The sequence below is a fragment of the Macrosteles quadrilineatus genome, unplaced genomic scaffold, assembly GCF_028750875.1.
Source record: "Macrosteles quadrilineatus isolate MER2022 unplaced genomic scaffold, UCM_ALF_1.0 Scaffold_7__1_contigs__length_78375512, whole genome shotgun sequence".
NCBI lineage: Eukaryota > Metazoa > Arthropoda > Insecta > Hemiptera > Cicadellidae > Macrosteles > Macrosteles quadrilineatus.
Genome location: NW_026542600.1, coordinates 25231255 through 25254169, shown reverse-complemented (window position 1 = coordinate 25254169; position 22915 = coordinate 25231255). Strand labels below are relative to the sequence as shown.

The 22915-nt window shown below is 34.7% G+C and overlaps 1 protein-coding gene across 9 annotated transcripts in view; it reads left to right on the top strand.

Moving 5' to 3' along the window:
• LOC128999132 (uncharacterized) overlaps positions 1-22303 on the top strand; it is a 163669-nt gene extending 141366 nt beyond the window's left edge. For 5 of the 9 annotated variants that reach the window (XM_054425499.1, XM_054425503.1, XM_054425502.1 and 2 more), the window contains 8 exons: positions 545-823; positions 10328-10498; positions 12081-12303; positions 13828-14299; positions 14666-14801; positions 16607-16944; positions 18258-18492; positions 19945-22303. In XM_054425499.1, the coding sequence (XP_054281474.1) occupies positions 545-823; positions 10328-10498; positions 12081-12303; positions 13828-14299; positions 14666-14801; positions 16607-16944; positions 18258-18492; positions 19945-20634 (2544 nt within the window). In that variant the 3' untranslated portion in view covers positions 20635-22303. The remainder of the gene's footprint in view (positions 1-544; positions 824-10327; positions 10499-12080; positions 12304-13827; positions 14300-14665; positions 14802-16606; positions 16945-18257; positions 18493-19944) is intronic. The other 4 variants (XM_054425500.1, XM_054425501.1, XM_054425506.1 and 1 more) reach the window with 4 other exon arrangements.
• The last annotated feature ends 612 nt before the right edge of the window (positions 22304-22915 follow it).

The window sequence follows — 22915 nt, the reverse complement described above, 5'->3', positions numbered from 1 at the left end:
ATTAATTTGCACCTAACATTATTACATGTTAGATCCGTTGGGAGCACACAGAAGCTACCTTTGAGCCCTGACAAAAATAATTTCCACCTAACATTATTCCACACTAGATCTGTTGGGCACACACAGAAGCTACCTTTGAGCCCTGACAAAATTAATTTGCACCTAACATTATTCCACACTAGATCCGTTGGGCGCACACAGAAGCTACCTTTGAGCCCTGACAAAATTAATTTGCACCTAACATTATAACATGTTAGATCCGTTGGGCGCACACCAAAGCTACCTCCGAGCCCTGACAAAATTCTACATCAGACTGATTTATTAATAACTGAAACCATGTAAAATTGGGTGTGATGCATTTTCTCTAAAGATGTACAGAGGGGGTACCTTCAAGTCTGAACTTGCAATTCATACCTTTTTTTCTAAACCTTTGCAAGTGCTGAGGTAACCTCTGCTGTGCGCCCGATGAAAGGTTAAGGGTACCTCTGTACCCTACCCCCAGGGTGTGTTAGTAAGTCTTGAGTGTTGTTGGGTGTGGGACCAGGAGACGGCAGACGAGGGCCAAGGGGCAGGGGAGATGGAGGGTCGCAGTCAAGCCCCGCCTACGACCGCATCGTCACCTCTCACAGTCAAAGACATCATGTTGGGTGTCATCGAGATGCAGTTGATGAAGAACCAAGCTGCGGCCGGTGGGTCCGGCCCTGCCCCTACCATCTCGTCCATCCTCAAGACTGACCACAGCTTTGTCAAGTCGGGGTCCCTAGCTACCCTATCCGTCGTCGCACCCCAGGAGTTGGCTAAGGACAGCCTTGTTGTAGTTCAGGTACCTCACTCCACTCACTGCATGAGGGCTGCAAAGCTTGGTTGTGCTATTTACTTCTCCCCCTTTCTTTCCCTCTATTGACGAGTATTGAAAATGGTTTCACCTAGTACTGTGCGTTTTAGCGATATCGTAGAATTGATTTAGGCAACCGAACTAAATGTAATTTCCCACAACAAAGAATGTGTAAAGAAAATTATGTGTAGTAAAATTTGTCCTATTATGTCAACTGAATGTGACCGATGTTATAATGTCTCAAATATTTTGATATCGTACATAACAATTTGTTTCTTTTTATGATAAATAAAATAGAGTTGTGCAAGCCTGGGATTTTTGATCGAGCCGAGCAGAGAGCTTTTTTAAAAAGCTTGTGCCTCAAGCTTTATTGGAGTCGTGCTTATTAATATCATGATATTTTATGTGGCCATTTTATAAGTTGATCTTTCGGGTTGCCGGAATTTTATCCCTCTGGAATTTTATCCCCTGGGCAAAGCTGACGTCACTATGACGTAGTAACCTGAGTGGCCAAAAGTTTGTTCGCGGCCGGAATTTAAACCCCTGCGGATTTGGAAGTCCAATGAAAATAGTCAGAGCGTGATTAATTAGATTAGCGATAAAAACCGGAATTTTACCACCTGTCCATATAACTAGCGTTTAGACATCTGAAGATGTACGGGCCGGATTTTTACCCCCAGATTTTTACCCCCGGATTTTCACCCCCGGATTTTTACCCCCCGGAATTCTACCCCCTGGCCGATTTTAGAAATTGAATGATTGATTTTCTTATTCCTGTTCTTAATTAATTGTAAACATTTCATTATTTAGTAGCCTATCTTTATTTATTTATTTTGTAATCTCAACTAAGTAAACAGAATTCGCTGTTTTATTTTGATCATATTAACCAACAGTTGGCTTCAAAGGGAATCCTGATACTTGAATCTCAAAATTAAAATTAAAAACCTGTTCAAATAGTTAATGTTACGAATAAATTAAGATAGGCTACTTAATAATAAAATGTTTACTATTAAATTATAACTCAATGAAGATAATTAATCATTCTCACTAATTTATATATCTGGCCAGGGGGTAAAATTCCAGGGGTAAAAATCCGGGGGGTAAAATCCGGGCCGTACATTCTAGGTTTTTCCATCGAGCTGATGTCGCGAAACTCAAAAGTTCGCGGCCGAAATTTTATCCCTTGGTTTGTGACGTCACGTTTGCCCAGGGGGTAAAATTCCAGGGGGATAAAAATCCGCTACCCCGATCTTTCACAAACCTTTGTTTTTAAACACAATTTAATGCTGTGATGTAGGGTTAGATATAATATTTTTCAGTATATAAAAGATATAAAAAAAGGAACTAAGTTAAATATAAATAAATATAGGCCTAGGTTAAAGATAAATATACCTTATTTTCTTTCCTTGAAAAGGCATTATTTTATGAAAATTAAGAATAGATTTAAATAAATATTCAAATAATAAATGAATATTCCAACAATAAAAATCCCAACTTATATCATCGTTTTTTAAAACTTAAAATTAACTTAATAATGCAATAGCATGAAAGTTATTGATTGAAAGATTTGTAGGTAAATATAGTTTACAATCAAAAGCATATTTAAAAATAGGAGGATTACAAATTTTATATTTATATTTTCAGAAAAATTGTTTTACTATGGAAAAATTTTAAACCTTTTTTTTAAACTTGTTGGCTATTCAGCTCAGCTCTCATATCTTTATTATAAAATGATAACTGTATCAACAGGTATATAATCGTCACCTGTACAAATTATTCTTGACTATTCAGCACTAAAATTTGCTTAAAATAATCCTCCTTAACTACCTCACCCATTTCTTTATGAATTTGATGGTTTGATATTTAAATCATTATTCATCAACTTAGATCGATTAAAAAAAACTCCTTTGGCAAATGCTCAACCACTAGAAAAGTGCATTGCTCTTCCAAATTGTATGATATCCTCCATGTACATACTTCACTGCTTATTCCTGTAAAATATCACCTGTTGTCTAATACAATAACTATCTTCAACTTCTTGCAAATCAGCCAAATGTGTGGACTAAAACCTGAACTTTGGGATGAATGACTCTGCACATTTTGGGCTATTAACATAGACATAAACTGGAGATAATTTGCTTACATTAATGCATAACATGATTCATACAAATAAGATGGTTCGCCTAATCTTCCATCCTAACTTGATGGTTCTTGGCGCAGTTCACAAGTTCACCACAACTGCACGTTCACTCCTCATGGTTTGGCTTGAATATCACTTCATGTATCCCCAGGCAAATCACATCTCTTACTTCCTTGTAAAATAATGATACCACCTTAAAAACTTCATTATTATAGCAATGAAGCGAACATGTTTTTACTGTCATTTCAAACACTAAATGTTGTAACTTTTCTGTGCTGCATTTGTATGTACAGAACTGCAGACTTTCCCTTTTAATAACTTCAATGAAATTTATATTTAACTCTCCCCTTGTTTTATATTCTATTTAAGCTCACTCCAGATAATCTTTAAGAAATATTGTAAATATGTTTCAAATCAAAACACAATGGAAAAATAAAACAAAATCCTTCTTTAAGGTTGTAAGAAGAGACTCTTGAAGACATTTATCTTAATATTGGTATGCTGATTAACATATGGAATTGTATTAAGCTCTAATGCTGTCACTCAACAACATTAAGTTATACTTTTTAAAGTAGATCTGGCATGGGTATCTATATTTCATTAACAGTTGCGCATTTATGTTTAACAATACATAATAAACTAAGTGGATGTCATATTTATTATAATTTCAATACACAATAAAAATTGATCTTGTTTTGTTTACAATATAAAAAATAATTATGTTTGAATATAATTTCAACACTGACTCTATTATATACAAGGTGACATGTAATGTTTGTGATAAATCCTATTTCCCCTCATTTTGAACTCATCATGATGTGTTGGCTTTTACACCCGTTTTGCTTAGTTTCTTTACCTCTGTCCTCATTATCATCTTAGTTCTTAGTTGTGTCTTAGGTATCAAGTTTTTTTGTGCATGTATGTATTTATGCCTTAATACAACTGCTTTCGACCCTAACAGTATGTTCTTTATTTACATGGCAATTATATTGCGCTTATTAGTTATTTGTTTATTAGCTAAGCATCATTCATACTATTTCACCGTTGAATATATTAAGTTACTCATACTTGCATGACAGGTAGGATACGTCCAAAGGATATATTTTACAGTAAATACCTAATTAGGAAACATGTTTTTGTACAGTTCTATGTTATATTGTAAACTGAACTATTTTCATCAAACATACACAGCTGCAATGATTAGCCATGAAAAAACTTGGTGGAAGAAAAAAAAGAAAAAAAAACCCGATAAATATTTTACTTACAACCTGTTGTATAAAAATAATCTTAAAATTATGCAATGTACTCCAATTGCTATATTCTACTTCACAATTTTACAATTATAGTTTTACACAGGTAGGTATACAAGGTTATATTTACATAATTATGTAACAAGAGATTCCAAATAATTGTGTAAGTTACTTCCATTGTTGAAAAATCTTTATTTTTTGGCATCAGCAACATCAATCCTGCTCATAGATGTTTCAGGATCTAAAGATATGGAGCTTTTACCATCACTATTCTGTACATAATATGAACTGTGTTCCGTAATAAGGTTTCTGTAGGAAGGGTATGTTGATAACTTATGACGGGACCATCATCTCATTGGGGTGGAAACTGGTCTGAAAAATAATGGATGAAGTAAGAAAAAAGTTGGCCTCAGATTTTAACTAGCTTGCTCGGCTGCTATGGAAGCTCGATGGAGACCTTAATTTTAGGACATCTCACACATTTTAGATTGGGTAAAGAAAAAAACCAAACCATTACACGGGTATTATTAATTACACTTGAGTCAGGCTAATCCAAAATAATTGGGACTGCTTGCTGTTTGGATCAGCTGATTGTTCCAATTAGCTGAAATACGAGGGCGGTTTTCTAAGGAAGGGATGATTTTGCGTATAAATCCGTGGTTCGCTTGTACACTGCAACGAGTCTCATCACCATTTACTGGCATCATTTGTAAATAGGACACAAATTTCAGTTCTGTTGCTGTCATGTTCGCTTTGCTGTGTTTAAAAAAGAATTTTAAACAATCATCGCCCGCCGCATTTGAGGTAAGGTTAGTGATAACTGATAAGTTTTTTGATAACAAGATAGGCCAACATATACGATGCCAATATTCATCGCCAAATGACTGGAGATTTTGACCCTGATGTAAAGATAGCTTGGAAAGTGCAGAAATTGTCTAGGGAGTTTAAATGACTATGAAAATGCTAATTTTGGAAAGAATTGTGTTTTTGGCTTTCACAGCAATTTTTAAACTACATAACCCATTTCCGCACCTTACCCTCACTCATTGCATTAGGGACATCACCTCCAGTTATTTGGCAATGAATGTCAGCATCGGACATGTTTTTTGTAATTAAAAAAATGTATTACTGGCCTTACCTTGGATGCGGCGGGAGATTTTATTGTGTAAAAAATGTAAAAACACATTAAAGCGTATATGACAGTTACAGAGCTGAAATTTGTGTCATTTTGCCAGTAAATGGTGATGAGCCTCGTTGCGGCGTACAAGCGAACTACGGGTTTTTACCCGAAACTGGCCCTTACTTAAAATTAGGGATGGACGAGATTGGATTTTTAGTTCGAGACGAGACGAGACAGGATCTTTTATTCCTCATAACATTTTGAGACAAGATTGGGACAGGATTTTCCTTCTCATACATAACGGTAAATACACGTTTGACATTTTAACCTGATTTTGTAACATTTTAAAATACCTACTGATTTATGACAGATGACTGGTTAATACAAAAATAATAATACTAATAGACAAGAATATTTAAAATCCTTTATAAAAAACATTAATAAAAAACTTCAGTATAAAAAAACAAATATTAATTAGGCCTACCTTATTAAAGATAACACTTCTGCATAGGAAGCATGGCAATATCAGTTAGGATATAGTTTAACTTTAAAAAATGCAAAGTTTATCAGTCTGAAACATCAGTCTTACTAGTTAAGTATCAAGTAGTCTTGTTTTATTTTTAGGATGATTTTGGGTGACTTGTTTTGGCTATGTTAAAACAAGTCTCACACTGCTCACACTTAACAAAACTTCTAATCATTTGTGATGTCAAAAGCAAAAATTATAAAACAATAAAGCAATATTTACATGTAAAGAATGAATTAAATAAGAACACCCTCGCAATGGAAACGCAACAACAACACACTCTTGTGTTGCGGGTATTGCATTGACTTTCTGCAGGCGTTTTTAAAGTTTTTTTTTTTATCTCGTCTCAAAAAAAAATCTTGATCAACATAAAATCTTGTCTTGTTAAAATTTCCCAAACATTTTCTCTAAATTTCGAGACCCGTCCATCCCTACTTAAAATACCGCCCTTGTAATTTAAATATGATAGAACTTTGATTATTTTTGGTTTGTCAAAACATTGAGCAATAAATCACGTAAAGAACAAAACAGTTTTCTATTTTAGAAAAAAAATATATATATAAATATATGAATGCATTATTAAAAACTAAGTACCCTTTTATAATTCATTTTATTTTGTTGTTAAATAAAATGAATTATAAAAGGGTACTTAGTTTTTAATAATGCATTCATATATCAAAATAGTAGCCCTAATCACTACAGTTTTCTTAATATATAAATATATACAGTGTTACCATAAAAACACTAGAGGACTTTGGGATGTAGGTCTTCATACTAAAAAAGTTTCCTTTTATTTGATCAATAATATATTCCAACCAAGGGTCACAATGAATAACATAAAAAAAGTGTATGTGAAGGTATGTCAGAAAATCTATTTTTACCCAGTTATCCGCCATTTTGTTTTTTTATACATAAACATTTTTATCCTTGAAGTTTTTCAACCGATCTTTATGAAACTTGGTATGCATAGAAAAAAGATTAAGTTGGTCCAATTTGATTTTTTTTTTATTTAAGTTTGCTTTTATTTATAATTTTCTATTAAATGACACAATTAAAATATCAATAAGATTGAAAGACAAATAACTGAAATGTAAATTTGTTTGTGTAAAATAAGGCTTAGTTAGTCAGGGTGCTCAACTAAAAAACATGATATTTCAGTTGTTCGTCATTAGATCTTTTTAAACTTATAATTGAGCAAAAGATTAAGCCTTTTTTGATATAGCCCTTGCAAATGCTCCTTTACATCAAAAAGTCTATTACAGTTTTAAGGGGATTTGAAAAGTACACGAGGTTGTTTTATCATTGAGGGTTGTATAAATGAGTTTCTACTGTATAAAAATTGTAGTTAACGCAACGATCAGTTAAGGATAGTCTTTACGACAGGAGTAGAAAATTTAAGCTTTAAAACTTCTACGAGTGTCGTAAAGGCTAATAACGTTTTTTAATTACTAAAATTCACTACTCATAACTTCTAAGAGAAGTTATGTTTTTGTTAATAACGTTTCATTGTGACTGATTGTGATGCTACCACTTATTGCCCCAACCACTCACTTATTGTTTTAATCTATTAAATTGGTCTTAACAGCTGATAAGTTGACGTTCGAAGTATTACACTTTTACTTTTTTTCTCTAAATTCTTGCACCTCATGGGTCCAAACTTGTACTGTAAAGTAACAAAACAATAATAATAGCTTACATAACAATCGTGTAAAGATAGTGTTAACGACACAAGTAGAACATTTCCATTGGTCCGTTACACGAGTATTTAAGTAAAACTATGCTGTTATGTAGGTAAACAATGCTGTTATGTGAAACCTTTCAATTCTAAGAACTGAACTGAAACGGCTACTTAAAAAAAAACGGTTGTAGGTAAAGTAAGTAAACAATACTGTAAAGTGAATCTTTTCAATTCTAAGAACTGAATTGAAAAAGCTGGTTTAAATAACGGTCGTAGGTAAAAAAAAAACTGTACTATATCAAATATAGCTGCTAAACTATACATTAAGAAGGGTCAAAGATGTTCTTAACAAAACAAGGCATGTACAAGCACATTTTGGCTTCCACCCATTCATCAGCTCTCAGAACGTTTTGGCTTCCATCGGAGCCAAGCAATATTTTCAAAAAAATCATAATGATCTGTGTCAAAAATTCTACCTTTAAAACTCTAGCATTGATTCAGTTAGGTTAATGGATCATTGCTCCTATAGGAATTGAAATCCTTCGGATCTAGAATTTAAAATGCTTCGGAGTTATGGGAGAATCCCCAACTAAGCAGCTAAGCGCCATCAAAGCTCTTTGCTTGCAACTCAAAGTCTGTTTGTGGCAAATCCCTCCAGTAGGCATTAAAAGAAATCAATAAACCAAAATGAAAATGGAGAATCTATATCACTTATTCATGATATCACTTTAAGCAAAACATAGTTCTGCTATTTTTGTTGGCTTTTATGCTTACAGTACCTATGTTGATTGGACAGCCTTTGAGTATATCTGTAAAATGCCTTTTGCAAAATTGGAATTGGTAGTTTTGGCAGTTAAAAAGTGGAAACTAAATCCTTGATCATTTTACGCTCAAACTGTGTACTTGTTTAACGTACCAAAAATGTGGTTTGGAATTGAAACCGTAGGGCTGAAACTTGAAACTTAGGTAAAAACACATTGGTAGAGGTAAGAATCTCACTCCTTCAACTATGACGGTTATCTCTTATAATAATTTTGAAAGAAGTCGACAAAATAGCCATATAGAACAATTTTTGTACAAATTCATAACCAAACAAAATTATTAATCATACAACAAAGTTATTTATACAAAGATTTACTCTTATATGCTTGGGATAAATTTAAAAAATAAATCTTCCTACCCTGTTTTGGAATTTTTTTATTTGTACATTTCCTTAAAATTAATTCTTATAGCTCCGAAACTGCTTTATATACTATTATGGGTGTACAGTATATGTATATTGTATGTATGTATGTGTAACAGGGCTCAGTGGAATGCTATCGTAAAACATTTCTCCAGTCCAGGAAATTCATTACATCCGCTTGGTTAGCTTCGTTGATGGTTTCATTGCACACATATACTAAACATACGACACCTACGACATATGATTGAATAAAACAGATTCAGAGGATTTTTTTGATGGTGACGTGGTATTTTTGTGATGGGCCAATTGTAAAACATATATTAATTATCGAATGTTGAGTATATGTGTACAATACAACCATCAATGAAGCTAACCAAGCGGATGTAATGAATTTCCTGGACTGAAGACATGTTTTACAATAGCATTTCGATGAAACATGTATACCTGTTTCATCATTTGGAACTGAATGACAGGTACTGTAAACTCATAGTATTATATTTAATTACTGTTATTTTTCCCAGAAATTTGAAAAGCACAATTTTCATAATAGAAAACAGATACCACAGAACCATATTTTAGGCAGAAGATCTCCAAATTGTATAACATGATTTTTTTTCAGCAATCTACAATTCCATTAAAATACATTTAAAATAAAATACATTTATACAAATTCCATTTAAATATTATATAAACACTAAACAGTCATAACTCATTTAAACTAATCGAACTAGAAACTGCTGAAGTGAACAGGTAGCCTAAATAACTTATCATTGATACACACTTTTCTTGTTCTGATATGTAGAAAACGAGGAAATAAACCAAAGATAGTCTTACTATTTATTTAGACTTTAAATTAAACTCAAACTTTTTCTCAATAAAAAACTTGTAGAGATGATTGAAGAAAAGTGGGAATCTTCTACAAAGATTGAAAATGAACTGTTTCTACAATTGAGCCTTGAATAGTTTGTTAGGGATCAAAGAAGTGAAATTTATTATCATACCATAAGTAAATCCTTAAAAAACCAACCCAATTTTCCGTGTATCAGACTCGGTTATGTATAGACATTAGGCAAAAATCTGTGTCTAATCAACAATACCAACAATGCTCTTTTACAGACAGTTCAATGTAGTTAAAATATTATTGCCAACTTAGGTTACAGCAGGTTTCAATTATTATCACGAACCATTTAGGCCTACTGTATATTTAATTTAGATATGTATTCTATTACTTGAAGTAATAATTGTAATAAAAGTAGAAATAGTAGGGTTAATTTCTAGTAGTATTTCTACTATCAAACAGATGCTACATTTTCACATTAGCCCTCACAGTCAGAAAGGTTATTCCATTATCTCTGTGAAAAGACTAAATATGTAATATATTCATAATACCTCAATTTTGTTCTGAATTCAAAAAAGTTTAGAACTTAAAGCCCAGCACTGAGAAATTTTATATAGCGAGGATAAAGTCTTGACCAAATGCATATTCAGTTTGTAACTCCTGTGTTTAATTCATAATGTAATAATGTGATGAATTACAATTGCTTAACTTAAACACTAATTCATAAAGATTTTGATCAATATTGGTCTATTCCAAGGTGCAGCAACCACTAAACAGAGACAGGGAGACAGAGGGAACTCTTGACCTGAGTATCAAAAAGCCTCGGACAGATTACAGAGAGGCTAAACCGTCACCACTCGCACCGCCTCACTCTGTCACCGTCTATCGGACAGCGTCTACCCACACTGACTCAAACTACTACCACCAGGTGACAAGCATTAGTATACAAAGTAGTATTACTATATTGTCCCTCGATAATCTAGCTTAAACTAGCAGCCTGCATAGGCCATTTAAATTAGGGAATTAAAGAGACCATTAATAAATTCAAAAATTCAACAGCAACACTTTAAAGTGCTGCTGTTTTATGAACTTGGCATTGGCTGGATGGTGAGTCTTAAGTATTCCGTGTTTTGTTCCCCAATTTGTCACCACTTGCAAGCAGTGCATTTCGGTGTTGTGTGATTAATGACTGCATCTACTATAAAGGCATAGTAGTTACAGTTATTAAATTATGTATGTAATTTCTTCTAATGTTTTGTTCTAATATTCTATTTTTTATGCTGTGATTTTCTCAAGCGAGGGAATCCAGCAGGATTATTAAGGGACGAGTAATGGAGGAACTGCTGTAACTTGTTACTTTAGGAAAACTTATTGTAAAACTTGTAAAACTTCAAGGAACATCCATTATTTTGTATAATGTGTAGATATTATATACCATACATAGATTGAATAGTTTATAATATGGTAGATCCTAAATAATTGCTGCTCACATTTACTGTCTCTACCTTGGTAAAGAGCAACCTTACGAAGCCTTTTCGAAGCAAACTGCTTTTGGCCAGAGACCCAAGGGCTGAGATTTTTCACCTAAAGTCAATGCTAAAATTATTCGTTTATAATAGCCTATCTTTGGATAAACATCGTTTTGACAGTTGGTAAATTAAAAACAGCTGATTGAAAATGTTTGTTTGAATTCTAATTTACATAAAACAAATTAATATAATATTTAAAAAAATTTATTTCACTTTTAAACCTAAGCTGCTAACAATACTTCATTGCATCAATACTTCGGGGATTACGTTATGGTGGGAGAAAGCTAAGTTTAAAAATCAGTATTTGATTGGAAGTATTTTCCCCTGTATCAAGTAATCTTCAGTGTGATCTTTGCTCAATAGTTCACACTGTACAACACAAGTCATCTTTAAAAACACACTGAAACTGATGTTTTCCTACAGTTACCTAACAATGTACATGTTCTCTCACTGATTTGAGAAAGCAAAGTGGCCAATTCGCTCATCAGTGAGACAATGTTAACATTGTCTCACTCTAATTACTTTGTCTCACTCCAGATTTGCAAGGTGAAGGCACGAAATAGTGAGCGCGTAACATGCAGACAAGGTCGTATGCGCGCAAAATACGTTGGCAGCACTGGCTGTAAATCAGCTGGTCAGCTGTTGTACTGTTGTTGATCGTGTTGATCATTAAATGTCATATTAAAAGTTCACTTCTGTGTAAAAATATGTCACGTTTCTTTACTAATTTATTTGTTTTATTGTAACTGTAGGAAAAATATAATGTGCAACTCGAGTGCAAAGTGCAATTGCCTCACTCGAGAAACCATTCCTCACTCGCCTAGATGGCTCGTGAGTAAGGATTTCTCTCGAGTGAGTCAATTGCTCACGTTGCTCACTATTTGCACAAATAACTATTTCCCTTTTTTTTTTACTTGAGGTAATGAACAAACATGTTATTTTAGTACGTGTACATGATCTGTATAACTCTTTTCTCTGCAGGTGGCTTCACCCCAGCTTCAGTCCAAGCTGTCCCCCAAACTGTCCCCCGGACTGCTAGGTGTGGGAGGGTCTATACTGCATGGGACGCCAGTGTCCTCACCCTCCATCTACACGTCGTCTGGTCCGCAACAAGCATCAACTCGCTACGACTCCTCCCCTTTACTGCGTCAGATGACTCCCCCTCATGCCACCAAAGAGGCGTCTACTGGCTCTATAACACAAGGTAAATGCCACAATAGTTAAAAAGTAAGTGTTCCTAGGTCACTAATAGTACAAACTAGGTCTTCAAACTGAGTGCTGACAATCCATGCTTGTTTGAGAGAGTACCCAGAGCAGTGTAGTGCCAGTTTCGGTGAACTGCTCTGTGGATGGCTGTCTGAAATAAGACTGAAATGTCTGCACTTAATAAGTTTTTGTCTGAAGCTGCTGTACCAAGAAACCCTAGTTCATAGTATTGGTCATAATTGTTGTAACATAAACCTGTACATCCAATAAACAGTCAGTTACAATAACTTTAACAAATATGTGTGAGTCATTGTGAAAATTATAGCGCCAAATATTTAAAACATAAGTATTAACCCATTGAGAAAGGAATTAATGCGGTGCCTGTGACCCTCTGTTGGCAATTAATTTTACCAAATTTGTAGACTTTTGATCTAATTGTTATAGAAAGAAACCCTTAGGTAATCAATTAATAATCCTGTTGCCATTTCGTTCACAGTAAAAATGTCTACAAAAAAAATGGTAATTGGATAATTCCAAGATTAATTCAGACACCAAATGACACTACTATTATAAAGTTCAATTGATTCCCTACGTGAAAAAATCACAAGTTATTACTTGTATAAGTAATAACATTTAAAAAATTGTTTGTTTTACCTTACCGCAGCTGATTTAGGGTAATATTTGGTTTCCATGGCAACACAACCTTGGTTGTTATGCACAAAAATAAGTGAGTAAATATGCAAAACAAGAAACAAGATATTTAAAAACATCATAAATTAAGAAGAAACAAAAAGGGGGGGAATATATATCTAGTGGCTCTGGGTAGCGGTGACACAAGTGGCACTCGTAAGTTGGCGCCAATGGGTTAACTAATGAAATATGGTAGGTACTAAGATTGTTTACACATGCTTAACTCCTACACATTAAATATTAAAAATCATGTTAATGCAACAGTAGAGTTTGCATAACAAACATTTGTTCATTAACACTAAAAGTGTAGAGACAAAATACTCAATTATGTATTAATGCTTGGGTTATTAACAGAAGTCTTACTCACGTTGTTGCCTCTGGCTGTCCTGAAGCCAATATACCTGTTTTCTGTTTTTTTTCTCGCTCATGAGTCTTAATACAGTTTTATTTGATTTAAAAGCAAATATGTGAAGGAAATCAAATTTTTACTGTCTGGTTGTAACTTTGTGGCATTTTATGTTAAATGTCTTGTATTTGTCGATGGAAATTTATCACTAATGCTTTTTTGTAAAATTCTGTTTTCGTGCACTATTTGATCAAGTTTTTACCATTACTACATGAAGAAAAAAAATTTAAGCTATTTCATGAAGTAACATGTCAAACATTTATTGAATTGTATAGCTGCCCATGTATTATTTATAAGTACATTTAGGAATGTTTTTGCTTGTATCAATTAATTATGTAATTGTACTTGGCCGCTGGAATGAAAATAAATAAATTAATAATTATCTAATATTTTATATGAGTGTCTAAAACTCAAACTGTCCGGCAGGCACCCCTGTACACCAGCGTGGAATCTACCCGGGATCTACAAGCAGTGAATACTACAGTAGCAGCGGCACCAAGCGTCCTACACCAACGGCCCAGGGATTTTACTCTCCCCGACCTCCAGCGTACGCCGTGGAGCAAAGACAAATCATCATGAATGACTACATAACCTCACAGCAGATGCACGGGAGCGCAGCACGAAGGACCAATGACAAAACAACTCTTTATTACCCTCCTCGACAAGGAGTGATTCAAAGACACAACACCAAGCCTCCCTCACCTCACCATTACCCAGCTGGGCACAAGCCTCCGTCCCCCCACCACTATCCACCAGGACACGAGGCGTTCTCCTCACTAGTGGATGTGGCAGTACGACAGCCAAGCCTGCCTGTGCCTCATCCTGACCACAAGGAAGACAAGAGGCTGCTGCACGAGGGCCTAGGAGAGAGGTTCAACCGAGAGAACACCCAGGATAGGTAAATACCATCACTCTTTAAACTTTGTCTAGTTAAACCCTGTAAATGAAGTGAAGTAATTCAAGACCTCTTGGCTGTCCTAAAAACATGGGTCACGGAGAAAATCAACCAATCATTAGTTTAAACTCTCTTCCCAGTGTTTAAGTGAAGATTTTACTAAAGAAATTAAATACGGACACACGCAAATAAATTAAAAAAAAAAAAAAAAATAGGTGGCTTTATTTATTTTGTAATGTTTATTCTTTGGTGAAGTTTAAAGTTTTCATTTTAACAGTATCTAATAATTTAAAGATATTTTATCATGTGAAAACACTCAAGTGTGTTGCACTATTTTAAAAAGAACTACTATTTTGTCAATTTAATCAGGTTTGCTAATCGAGACCAAGAAAGGTTTTCTCGGGAGAATCATCAGATTCAGCATCGGCAGATCCCTGAAAACCATCATCAACAACACCAGTCGCAAGCCCATCCGACATCAATGCACCAGCCCTTGCACCATCATGTAAGTATCTCTAGCTATTAACATAGTACATGCTCGACTTTCCGTTCATATAAATAAATAATATTGACACATCTATACTTCCTACTTTAAGCAGTACTTTTCCACATTACAATGTAATATTTATGTTTACATAATGTTGGAACAAATGTTATCATCAGATTTATTGTTTATTACAAATAACCAGAATTGCAGCATACGTAAACACATATGTTATTCTAGTATTTTTGGTTTGATTTAATCATATATATTAAAATGTGACAGGGTTTATGTATTTCACGATTCTGTATCAACCACTTAACGGATTTTCATGATTTTTGTGTTGAAAGAAAGATAATTTTTAGAACTAGGGAATGTCAAAGCCATAATTTTAGCTTAGGGTTTTATTTTTTTACAAATCAAGTTTAATTTTTTTAAGTCTAGCAGCCGACACTAACATTCTAGACTAGCTTTTAGTATAAAATCATTTGCTCAACGTAATGCCGGGTTTTCCTAGGTGCGGAGTCGGCGAGCGGAGAGAGGAACGTGGAGAGCGGACTCCACTTGTCTTAGGCAATTTAATGTTACTGTTTTCCTAGAAGCGGAGCGGAATGCCATGTTAATTTAAATTCCGCTCTCCGCGTTCCTCTCTCCGCTCGCCGACTCCGCGCCTAGGAAAACCCCGCTTAACAGCTGTAAACATTCAGCTCATGTGACACAAATTTAGCATTTGGATATAAATGACTTAGGCTACAAAGGTTTGACGTATCTATACTATGTGTAATGCTATAGCCATGATACGTTTATTTATTCGTTAAGAGGATTGCATATACATAGTAAAATACTGGATGATCTAATTTTTTATTTTAATCTTTAACATCTTAAGTTTGTTTTAGTGCAATATAATTTGTTTAACTAACAGCTGATTGAATATACAAGAGATAAGTTTATTTACTCTGTGATTTAGTAATTGATTTTAGGAAATAATCAAGATTCTTAAGCCATTGCTGTATAAAATCGAGGCTCTCATTTTATGTTTACAAGATTGTTTTGCTGTTTACAAGATGATTTTACCCATTAAACTGTCAGAATTTGCCTTAATTTGTGTGAAATAGCTGTTTTGAATTCTATTCGGTTTTAGTTGACTACTCGATTCCCGTATGTAGGACGGGCCAAGAGCTCGTTCATATTTAAAAGGAAGTAAAGAATTTTGTAAATAAATAATTATAATAAATATCTTATTTAAGTTATCATTTGCGAAGCCACTACAGATAATTATTTGCAAACCCATAACGTAACGGAACTAAAAACATGGACCTCAATAAAAAGATAAAGTTAGGAAACTTTTAAGTATCCAGTTGTGTTACCTGTTTTGATTTAGATTGTAATCCTCACTCTGTTTATTTCTTATGCTGCATGAAGGTTATACCATCTCAGGCGAAGCCGCGGGTGCAAGCTAGTTTATGTTGAATTTATGTTCCTCTACCAGTTAAATCTTAATATCACAGTCAGTCTTTCAATGACACCAGATTTTATCGTCATTTCAAATATAGGCCTGCTGTCCATAAAGTTAATTCCCATTGAAATAATTTGTTATAATATTATTTTGTTCGTATTGTGTAGTGTACCATTTATTTCTTTATTCAGAAGAAATTAGTTCATTTAAGGGATTGAAACATCAAAGAGTTACTTTGAATTTGAACCCTTAACTGTAGCTACTGTGATCTACTGAAGTTTACACTTTGACCAGTCCAAACGCCTTAAGTTAGTTCACTTAATATTCAAGTAAAACTAAATCCATCAAATATCTATAACCAATTAATTTACAGAGAGAGATGGAGAGAGAGAGGAGTCATATTCAGCAACAGCATGGAGCGACACACATACGGGAACATCAGCTTCAGCAACAACTTAGGGAACAGCAGTTGCATCATCAGCATCAGCAAATGCAGCAACAACAGATGCAACAACAGCATCAGAGAGATTTGTTGCATCAGAAGCAGCAACAACAGCAACAACATCAGAACCACCTGCAGAGCTTGGAACATCATAGACTTAGTCGTATGTCAGGGTCAGGCTATCCTCCCCCGCCTCAACAAAATCAGGAGTCGTCCAGAATGATGCAACTGCCACCACCCCCTCCCCCCCGCCAACATCCGGACAACAGGTATAAACTTACAAGTAAAACAAGACTACATTATTCACTACACACTATTCACACTATTCACTGACTGATATTAATCAGTTACAATAGTTAAAGTCAATTTTGGAATCCAATCTATCCCTCAAATTCTAATGGGAATACAGGGATCAACCTACGGAGCTAAATCTAGTGAAGACAGTGGATGAGGCAATAATTCAAACTTGAACACCATGATTTTTGCCATCAAAAACTTAGTGGGATATTTTTTGGTGGGATCTTTTTCTTTTTTTTAAATTTACAGTTATTATCAATAAAGAAACTCAACAGAATGGCGACGGTAGAGTGCCTGAACAGCTTTGGAATCGACCACACAGTTTCGCTTATTCTCCTCTGAAATCAAGCGCGGCACCCATCTTGCTGAGACTCTTTTTTACACTCAGCTTTTCATGTGAAATAGAGAACACTGTACCTTACGATACACCTGTGGACTCAACTATTTAACACACTTGATTCCCCTGTCATTTAAACATATCGTCGATATTGTCAATCATTTCAGGGGTAGTCACTTCCACTGATCGTCCTGAACGGGTTTCATCATGTGTCTATGTATGATTATGTTTAAATTCATTTACCCAGCTGTAAATAGTTGCAAATACTGGAGCATAAGTGCCATGAACTCGATCCAACTCAACTTTGATCTCCTTGGTTTAAACCTTTCAAATGCAATGTTCTACAACTGCTCGGAATTACTTTTTTCCATTTTTCAAAATGTAGAGAGGGTTGTTTACAAAATCAACAATACAAATCCATAAAGTTCAGGTGATGGATTTTACAGAAACTTTGTCAGCTGTTTATTAAATAGTGAAGTTGGCTGTAAACAAACCATTTGCAATACTATGAGCAGTGTTTATATCTTTTTCTAAGAACTTGTTGAACCACCCTCGTATTTGCCTGGTCTCTTCTATTTGTTGGTCTTAAACAAATTTTTAATCACAACAGGATTATGGTAGACAGGAGTGTTACTATGTCAAGATTAGCGGTACAAAGAGATTTTTCTAACTAATTGGTAACATTCTAACATTTAATATAAGTCTATGTTCCTTACCTTCATCAACAACAGAAAAAACTTCCAAGGTGCTTCATTGTTGTTTCATTACTTGTTTGACGTTGTTACAGTATTAATTTAAGTTGACAATATGGTACTACAGTATAACATAGTGAGTTTACAAATGACAAATGGAAATTTCCATGTCTTCTAGGAAGCTCCATTTAAACTGTGCTGAGTAGGTTGGACTTGTCAAAACTTCTTGTCATGTTTTGTTGTTTAATTTTTACAGTGGTGGACGAGAAGGCAGCGGGACGCCCACTGTGAGTGTTAGTGGGTCGAGCGGAACGTCGTCTCGTAGCAGCACTGCCCGTGGCTCTGACTCATCCACTCTCACGGCTGCTAGTCTCATAGATGCCATCATTACACATCAGATCAACCAGCCCAGCAGCGATGGACAAGTTGCCTCGGGGGCTGCAGGAACTAATGCCCCTGCCCCACCACGCCCCGGCGACCGGCTCTTTCAGGTTAGAAATACTACCTCAAAATTACAGCCAATAAAGTTATATGTTCTAGGAGTTCTCATCTCAAACTATGTTATTTTGTTTCAAATATTAAGAACAAATAATATATCTCTTTTCAAATCTCTGAGGGAATAAATTCCTTTTATTTACTGAAAATTACAGTAAAAGAAGATATCGGCCGGCAATTAACTTCTGCTTTACCAAGGTCTACCACCAGATTTGCTTTCCCTAGTTTCGCTACCTTCTATAGATAAGCTCACCAAATAATAATCACACTATTTATAGCGGGTAATTTTTTAATTTAAATTCAATATTCTTTTAACTTCAATTATTTATAATATAGGACATTCATTGCCAGATGACTGAAGTTTATGACCCTGATGCAATGATAGTGGGGAAAGTGCAGAAAATAGCTAGGGAGCTTAAAAATGGTCGTGAAAATGTTCATTTTAGAAGGAATTGTGGTAATAGGTGGTAACCTAGACTTCTCCAAAACACCACAAAGGAAAAAAGATTTCACGGTAATTTTTACACTCCATAACCCATTTACACACTTTACCCTTAATCATTGTATTAGGGCCATAGCCTTCAGTCATCTGGGAATGAATGTCGGCATCGGATATTTCTTGAAATATAAAAACGTATCACTGACCTTATCTCGCACAAAGGCGGGAGATTTGATTGTCGAAACATTTTTAAAAACACACAGCGAAGCGTACATGTCAGCTTCGGAGCTTCAAATAGTGTAATTCTCTTCGTAAATGATGGGATTAAGTGGCAAGGAGCCTTGTTGCGGCGCACAAGTGAGTTACAAACTCATAAATATAAGTGGTCCTTACTTAAAAAACTGCCCTCCTAATAATAAAAATAGTTTATGAAGATTTAAAAAGATATTGTGTTGCCTAAAGGCAATGATAATGTACAAGTTTAAAACTAAGTAATGCTTTGTAAATCTACAGGAACTAGTTATTCCCTACAACAGCTAATATCTATGAAAATAATTATTTCTCAACCTCTAATTTAGAGCAAGGGAAAATGATCATCCAATTCTTCCCTTGCTGTAAATTTACTTTCCCTTGCTCTCAGTCGGTTCTTTATTTGCCAACTACGTGCACTTGTGCACGTGTACTATCCCATTTATTTTTACAATTTAAATCAACACTTTTTACTATTGAACAATCTAAATGGAAACAGAAACAGGCATTTGCGTTGTGATGAAAAGCCGTTCATCACACTGGTGCTAAAATACTATGCACTTGCTTCAATTATTCCCGTCCTCACCCTCAAATTGTTGGCATCGCCTTGCATGTGAAATTTGGTTTACTTGTGTACATCTTTGCCCCACACATGAAACTTAAGTATGGAATGGAAAATTTAACTTTAGATTCTTGTAACTAAATATACCATTTTCTTCAGCTCAAATTATTTTTTAATATGTTTTGTACATTTTTTCAGGGATTTCACAGAGAAGGCCCAGAAGCAAACGGAAAATTGTCTCCTTTGAAGTCAGGTGGACTCTCAATGGCTGGGAGCCCAGACCCTAAACAAGGTTCAATAACTCTTGGAGAACATATAGAGTCAATTATAAACAAAGATTATCCACCAACATCTCGTCACGCTCAGTTCCAAGCGTATGAGCCTCAAGCTTGGAAGTTGCGAAGGGCTCTACAACAAAAGGAACTGGATCAGAACCAAAGTTTGCGTGAAAAGAACGATGAACGAAATATCGTAAGAATGGCTGGACCTCCTTCACCATCATCTCGAGTAAGATATTACGAACCTCCCGCCGTACCAATATCACCACTTGACTATGTCAAGAATCGCATCGTGGAAGTGATGCGGACATCAGAGGAAGAAGGTGGCTCTAAAAGTGGAGGGGGAGAAAGTCCAGGAGGTGGTGAAATGGTGATTGACGAAGGAGAGGATCAACAGACATCTCGAACGACCACGTCACAGGCCCCTGCACCCTTCATAGCAACGTCTGCAGCGTACACTTACCCCTTCTCAGCCCTCAGCCTGAACGCAGCAGCACCCTCAGTGCCAGTGTCCGTAGCTAACATGACTGCCAAACAACCGACTGACTCGGTCCCTGAACCTGCCCCCCTGCTCTCCGCACAGTACGAACCTTTGTCGGATGAGGATTAGTGGTCGATTTGCCTGCTGGACTTCTCAGCGTTTCTTGGAGGCTGGTTTTCATGGATGGAATATCTTCCGAATTCTTCAGAAAATAGTCCAACCGGATCCACATTAAAAGACTGAGTCTATTCCGTGCATATAATAACAGTTTTTTAATTTCGGTTTGTATAGAGGATTTCATTATGATTTTGTTAGCAATATTTTTCTACAAATAAATATGCACGGAACAAAAGCGATTTCATTTAATGAGCCTCCATGTTGTTGTACGGAAGAAATATTCTTGAATATAACACATTTTCGTCTATTATTTTGTCTTCTCATTCTTCAGTCGCACGTCGAAACAGTTTTTGAACTGTCCTGTTGGTGTCATTACTATATGATGAAAATTTGTTACATGTGTTTCACATAAATATTCGTAATTCGACTTTGCTCAAAAATAATGTAGGCCTATCGACTATGGATATATTTCGATTAATCTAAGATTTTTAGCCTAAGGAATAATATAAATGTATGTGAACGATTTGGAGTTATTTGTTCATCATGTTTCTTGTGATCGGCTAAGATAGTTATTGTTATTATTGTGTTGCAAGCATAGTTTGAATGAAACTTTAGGTATTGTTAGCCATAGACTTTTGTTCAGTTTTAAGTTTTTTGTCACCATAATGGTTATTTTCTTTTTTATGTCATCAGACGGTTATTATTTATTATCTTTTATACTATGACAGTTGTCATTCAAAATCTTATGTTTAAAATTTTCGAGGGATCAAAGTTTTGTTCATTCCACTTTTGTTAGGAACTTAAACGTCGTGACTGATTTAAATGTTGCATTTTAGTGTTTTGTCTGTGTTTTTGAACTAGAAAGCTGTTGATTTCCATCAGATGTTTTATTTATTTTATATAATGCCAAAACAAAAGTCGCAGTGTACATTATGCATATAATTTGTTATCAGTGACTCAGAGAACTTAGTGCTGCGGGAGAACTGTTTCCTTATAGGATCTCTGTATAAACGTCCGTCGTTTGTGTTTACCCGCTGGCATTGTGCTCGATTAGTTTACTATGAATTTCACTTTGATGTTTTGTGGACTGTGCATCGAGCGTTTTCACAATTATTTATCACGATGTAAATAACTGTAGATGAAAACCATTTAGCGTAACCGATGTAAATATGAATTTTAGTTTTTTAAGTATAAGAAACTGGTTATTCCTTCCTTCGTACGAATTTAATCCAATAGTACATTTTTAGCGGATTAAGATAATTGTATATATTTTCTGTGAAAATACTTATTTTCTTTTTGGTCATATAAACAGTTTTTAAAGTGTTCAATTTCTAAAAAGCTGTTTAATGGTTTTGGAAAATTAATAAATTTAATTTTGTCTATGTTTTTGCGCGTTGTTAATCTTGATCCACTGAACATGGCCAAAGAATGCTTGTTGCTTTTGGAACCTCGTGTTCTGACTGTGATGCCCGTAGTCTTGTACATAACACTTAGTCCGCAAAACTTTCAAATCCGATAAAATGTTTCTAACTGCTTGTGGACTCTGCCACCCCAAATATATTTTTATACAGAAAGCTATAATTCTATTTATTTCATCTTGTAACAGAACATGCAAATTTCACTTTTTTATCTTGATATATGTTAAGCTGTTTGAATAAAATAAAATAGGTTTTTATATTTATATTTTCATTTATTTTCCTTTTTAGCAAAATTGTAATTTTCTTGCAATTTCAGAAGTTATGTTTTTAAGTTAACGAATCAAATATTGTACAAGGGGAGTTAGGTTTAATTTTTGAGTCGATAATAAAAGCTATGATTTTTAAATATAATGTTTTGTTTTTATGCTTTTGTTCATGGAAATACTCGGTTGACTAAAAAATGGGGCATTCCGATCTAATGGAAATTCCATTGTTGGTTTACCTTATTAATTAATTAGTTACTTACCAGGCATAGTTGGAGTCTACGAGTTGAAAGGCCGTATACAGAAAAATGTACTGTTTGGAATAATAAACAAATGTTCAAAATAACAAACTAAAGGTGATAAATCATTGTGTTTTAGTTGTTAAATAAATATAAATTTCCACTCTTAATTTTTATTGATATTTTACTGCTGCTAACATGTAGTGGTACAATAGTACAGGAACAACATGCCCACCCAGGTATTTTTGGGAATTGTGTTTTCCGTTATTCTGCCTACCCCAATTCTATCACGCTAAGTAAAATTGTTAAAGCTGTTTCCACAATGACGATACTATTACACAGCTGCCAATATGCTGGGAATTCAAATAAATCT